The following is a 5,590-nucleotide window of genomic DNA, read 5'->3' on the forward strand; positions in this document are numbered from 1 at the left end:
AGTGTAGGATTATATGTAGTGACACAGTTTACATTAAAGCTCATTTCTTTCACCAATTTTCATTTGTCCTCATGCACTTGTCATTTGGCTTGAGGGTGACCTGAACTTTTGGGTGAACTTTATTTTAACATTATTGTAAAGTTGGCAGTGGTTGCAACATATTTTTTGAAGGGATGAGGGGTTTGGAGACTGCAGTTAAACAAATATAAAGCATATTCTCGGGCAAAGACCTGTCTTATTCAGACAGGCGTCATGGGCAGTTAGTCCTCAATTTACAAAATAATATAAGACAAGGTTGAGAAGGCCCCATGCAAGCTAGAGTCTCAATAACTGAACCAATTCTAAAATGAAGAGAATGCTGGAACTTGTTGTATGATAACAAAAATATGGTTGTTTAATAATAGGTACTTTTATATGTTCTGTAAATATAATGCTTATAAAAAAATAAGTCTAGACCAAGTCTAATTTCAGTGAAAAGTCCCTTCAGAAGTTGAGAAGCCTTGGCTTCCTGAGATAATTCCTGAAATATTTTACTTTACCTTAATTTTATTTCTGCGTTAGTTCGTTAACAGTTTCACATCCTCTATAAGAATCTTTACAAAGTTCTCTAAAAAGTTAAAAATATCACTCTGGTGTGCCACAATTTTCCATTTAATCTAAACACGCATGGCATTTACAGTTATGCAGCGTTTAGAGTTTTTTTTGCAAATACTGTAACAACTTGCATGCTAAATACTAATCTAAAAAAGTTCGGTAATTAAGTTGAGCTGTCAAATATGGTTAGCTGTCAAATAGTAAAAAAAAGGTTGAACTAAAGCCAATTTGTTAAAACAAACTAGTACCATAGGTGTTAAGTATTGGTATCATTGTATTTTCTGGGTGTTTTAGCCTTTCTTCTGTTATCTGAAATTAAAAATACAAACACTAAATATCATGTAAGGTAAAAGATTATTTAAAATATAAATATATATTTATGAAAGCTTTTCAAATGTTCAGATAGAACATATTTTTCTATATGAATGGGATGTTTTGTTGTAACTCTTTAATGTGATGCTGTTCCTGGTTCTTCTCATTTTAAAACTCACCAGCTCTTCTTTCACAGAAGATCTGTAGAAGTATTACAGTAGGAGCGGTGAATGCTGCAATCTCACCCAGAATTATAATCACTACAGGAATAAAACAGATTCTCAGAATTAAATTTCATCGCCTTATCACTTGGGGGTTAAATGTAAGCAGATAAGGAATAAGTAGTGCTCTTGTATTTAAGCTACCTCTTGTTAAAGTTAATGATATTTCAGGAGATGAGCATATTTCAGAGTTTGAGATAGAAATAGATGATCTGTCTGGAGCTGTAAAATATTTATGTTAGTTCTGGAGCACCATACAGTTAAACGTACCATGTCCCACACTGGAACTATATATTTATCCTCTTTTAATCCACATGTGGATACCTTAAAGATTTTGTAAGAAACAAAAATTTTGTTCCGCAAAAGAAAAACATACACATTTCAAGTTACATAACTGTGGGTGTATGTGGACATAGGAAATGATCTACAAAATGTGTGACTCATCTGTACTGACAACATGGGGATTTCTACAATGTAGTGATAAATCCTTAAATAATCATCTTCATTGTGGAATATGAAAAAAACATTAAGTCATTGTTCATAAGTCAATTGTTTTCAAAATTGACCAGATACTGGCAACATTGATATGCATGTACAGAACTTCAAATAAAATAACAGAAAATTTCTAATCCTATTAAAAATACATATATTTAGGTTTCTCACCTATGTACTTGATAGTAAAGCTGGCTGATGCCTTAACTGCATTTCCTTTAATAACGTGACATGTCCATTCTGTGTTATTATCTTCATTCAGAAGTGTTGTAGTCAAAATGCTGCTAAATTGACCTAAAGATTTGATCTGATATCTAGAGTCTGTTTTAAGAAGAATACCAGCTCGATTTACCCAAATCAGTTCTATTTTTTCCATTTCAACAAATTTGTCGCAACAAAAGTTATCATATGTATATAAATGACAGATGAGAGTCAGCGAGCTCGATGGTCTGATCTCAGTATGTGTGGATAATGGTGAAACTGAAACAGAAAACAGAAATGAAACGTAAATGTAGGATTTAAGTTGATCATATACGTAATGAAGGAATAAAAATACTGACCACAAAGAACGTGCAGGAAAACATAAGCATAAGCTTTGTTTTTGTTTCTGATTAAGCTGGTGTAAATTCCATAATCTTCTTCTGTGATCTTATTGATGTTCAAAGAGCAGTCAGATGTCAGACTCCCTCTCCCTACACCGTTATCCATGTTTCCTTTACGTAACTGTGTAAATGACGATTGACCTCCATGTCTGTTATAATACCATTCAGTTGCGTTGCAGTCAGAAAGAGTTCCATTATATGGTAGAATGACATCTTCTCCACATACTCCAAACACATGCGTATCTTTCATTCCACTAGTACCTGACACGACAGATGTTGTAAAACATTTAGTACAATGTATTAACCGAAGATCACAACAGGTAGTTTCTTCATTTCATTTTGAGTAATTTGTTAATGTTTACACTGATTAGGCTTGCAATGTCTGCAATATAAACATGCATATGCTTTCTGGGCAGTCGTGGGATAATGGTTAGAGACTCTGAATTTGTAATCCAAACGTGGCCGGTTCGAGCCTCAGTACCAACATCGATTGTAGGTGGGGGAGTGAATGATCAGCGCTCTCCTCCCCCTTCAATACCACGGCTGAGGTGAGACCCTTGAGGAAGGCACCGTTCCGCCCAACTGCTTTCCGGGCGCTTTTATGCAAAAATAAACAGCACCATATTAATCTGCCATACTGGAACTTCAACCAGGGCTAGGGTCTATGGCCATATGGAATGAAAAATAGTTTTTTTGGGCAGAAATAACACAAGATAGGTTTGGTGCACACAGGGATAAAAGAATGTCCCATGTCCACAGTTAAATATGTCACCAGATCTTCATTGTTGTGAACCTATTTTGATACCAGAGGTTCTGGACATTTTGTTCAGATATATGTCATCATGTTTTATATCAAATACCAGTTCCCTGAACCGGACCTTATAGAAAATGGGTGATATGAACTGAAGAAGAGGGAGCACCAACATTTGAAGGATCTGGAGAAATTCTTTATGGAGAAATGAATTAAATGACTCTCATGTAATCTCAAACCTCATCAGACTGAAAAGAAAACACTCAGAGCTGATTTTCTTATAAATAACTAAATACAAGGGGGCCAATAATTGTGGCCAACATATATGGAATAATTATTTTTATATGAAATATAAAAATAAAAATGATAATTATATATGAAATATATTTTTCTCAATGTGATAATCCCCCCCACTTCAAATTGTTTTCCTTCAATGAAATGGTGGAATATTATATAATTTTTAAATAAAAGATAAAAGGAGAAACAATGCAGATTTATTTTTACAGCCTTCTTTGCTACTATATTTTCCAAGGGTGCCAATAATGGTGAGCAGGACTTTACTATTATTTTAAAACATGGCAAAAAACAAGATTCACTAAATGATCTTAAAGCTGTGAATTGTAGTGGGATCCATTAAATAAAGCCTATTTAGAAGAATTGCATTCGAATTGCATTTTTGTTACCAAAAAGAGAAACTCCGTTTAAAAATAATATCTAAAATCAGGTTTTTGTATGTGCATTCCAATTAATATCAATCAAACCACATTTGTTTTGTCTTGATTTAAACCATAATAACTCAAAACAGCTAACTAATACAATAAAAACATGAAAACATAAGAAAAACATGATTTTGGATTTTTTTTTAAAGTTATCTCTTTTTGGAAACAAACTCTTCATTTACAGTTATGTTACGTAGGAAATATAAATCTTACCACTCAGAAGGAATAGAAATATCAGCCGCAGCAGAAGCATTTTAGACGTGTCAGTCATTTTTTGTGTGTTCTTCTTTGGTTCTTCTTAGTATGGCTGCAGCTCTTAACATGCGCTTTTTTGGTCATTTACTTCCTGTGATCTGACCAGTGTTTATTTCTGAAACTGTTGCTGCTTAGTGACACTGACAAATTGTACAACAATAGGAATTTCAACGGGCGGTGGCCACAACAATACTAGATAATGGATCTTTCTTTCAGATGGCCGCTGCATTTCATCCAAAGAGCTAACTGTGTATTTTAATGTATAATGCAGTTTGTATGCTAGAACATCAGACAGCTCCTCCAAGTTTAGACCATTGCATTAAAATTCTGACTTCCTTGCCATCAATTTTCACTTCTGCATGTCAATGAATTCAGATGTTATGTATGATAAATCTGAATGCTTTTGAGAAAAGAAAATTGGAGATAACAATTGAAAATGTAATAAAAAAATGTCATGTGCACAAAAAGCAGCATTAGGAAGCAAAACAGGCAAATAATTTGAACTACAATTTCCACCTCATTTCAACTTACACTTTTAGAAGACACAGCCTACCTCTGCTTTATAGAATACCATACAATTGTAACTGACTAACTTTATCAAGAGAAGAAAACTGTTGCTTCAGATTGTCTGCTACAGTATGGTAAATATGAATTGCAGCTGAGCAGTGCTCATATTAGAATAATTTACCTTTTGTATGATGTTATTGTATCTGAAGGTGGGCTTCTTTCAGAGCATGCAAGCGGCGACATTGATCATTGCAGTGACAACCGAGGGAGAAGATGCATGATAGTTCACGTGCATCATGAAGAAAATACCATTCACAACATCATAACTTTGTATCACATTATGTTGTACATTCCATGAACTCTGGAAATCATTATTTTGTAGTCTGGATGTGTTAGGAAAAAATGTTGGTATTAAAGTGAATTAATGACTTTCATGCGTTACCCATAGTTTCCTCCCTGCTCTCAACATTACAGTTGCACTATGAGAGTTGTGTTATAGATCTATTTTTAACTGAAATAGGCTTTGTAACAAAAATTATATGTGTTGTACTCAAAGAGCTATGTCACATTTAAATCATCTATTTGCGGGTCCCTGCTAAAAGTCTAGCTGCAGCATTTTGAACTAACTGCAACCTGTTCATTACAGTAGTCAAGTCGGGAGAACACAAAAGCATGGATCAACTTCTCCACATCTGATGGAGATAGAAATTATTTACTTTAGCCATTAATCTCAGATGAAAAAATGCTGACCTCACAACTGAATTTATTTGTTTTTCCAAACTGTGAGTCATTTTTCCACCAGTACCCCTAAATTTCAGACTTCTGGTCTACAGAACCTAAATTAGGCATCTCGTGCAGAGCAGGTCCCCCAAACCAGACAAGATCGGTTTACTTTCATTGAAAATAAAAAAAGTTGCTTGATAGCCACTTTTAACCTCGACAAATCAGGACAGGGTCCAATAGGTTGTTGAATTTTTTCCCCAAATTTTATTATTTAAAGAATTGAATGTGACATCTTGGACAATCAAATAAATAAGTACTTGACCATAGGAGAAACCTTTTTTTAATAGAAAAATATTTTATATTTATCCTCCACTTCTGTTTTTTTTTTCTTTCTTTTTTTAATGCAGAACATAT

General features: G+C 34.0%; 1 protein-coding gene across 1 annotated transcript; it reads right to left on the reverse strand.

Annotated features, from left to right (window-relative positions):
* Positions 1-572: 572 nt before the first annotated feature.
* On the reverse strand, positions 573-3,983 carry LOC130417483 (uncharacterized). Its single transcript, XM_056743057.1, has 5 exons — positions 3,905-3,983; positions 2,180-2,482; positions 1,791-2,099; positions 1,086-1,166; positions 573-903 (listed from the first exon to the last, which is right to left on the reverse strand). The coding sequence occupies exons 1-5, from the start codon at positions 3,960-3,962 to the stop codon at positions 851-853; spliced, it is 804 nt and encodes a 267-aa protein (XP_056599035.1). The 5' UTR covers positions 3,963-3,983; the 3' UTR covers positions 573-850.
* Between the last annotated feature and the right edge of the window lie 1,607 nt (positions 3,984-5,590).

The sequence above is a fragment of the Triplophysa dalaica genome, chromosome 3 (genome assembly GCF_015846415.1).
Source record: "Triplophysa dalaica isolate WHDGS20190420 chromosome 3, ASM1584641v1, whole genome shotgun sequence".
NCBI classification, from domain to species: Eukaryota; Metazoa; Chordata; class Actinopteri; order Cypriniformes; family Nemacheilidae; genus Triplophysa; species Triplophysa dalaica.

Coding starts and splice junctions, on each gene's coding strand:
- LOC130417483 (XM_056743057.1), bottom strand. CDS start 3,962: ATGACTGACACGTCTAAAATGCTTCTGCTGCGGCTGATATTTCTATTC. Junction 2,483..3,904: donor ATTTCTATTCCTTCTGAGTG/GTAAGATTTATA, acceptor CTGTCGTGTCAG/GTACTAGTGGAATGAAAGAT. Junction 904..1,085: donor CTTCTGTGAAAGAAGAGCTG/GTGAGTTTTAAA, acceptor TTTTAATTTCAG/ATAACAGAAGAAAGGCTAAA.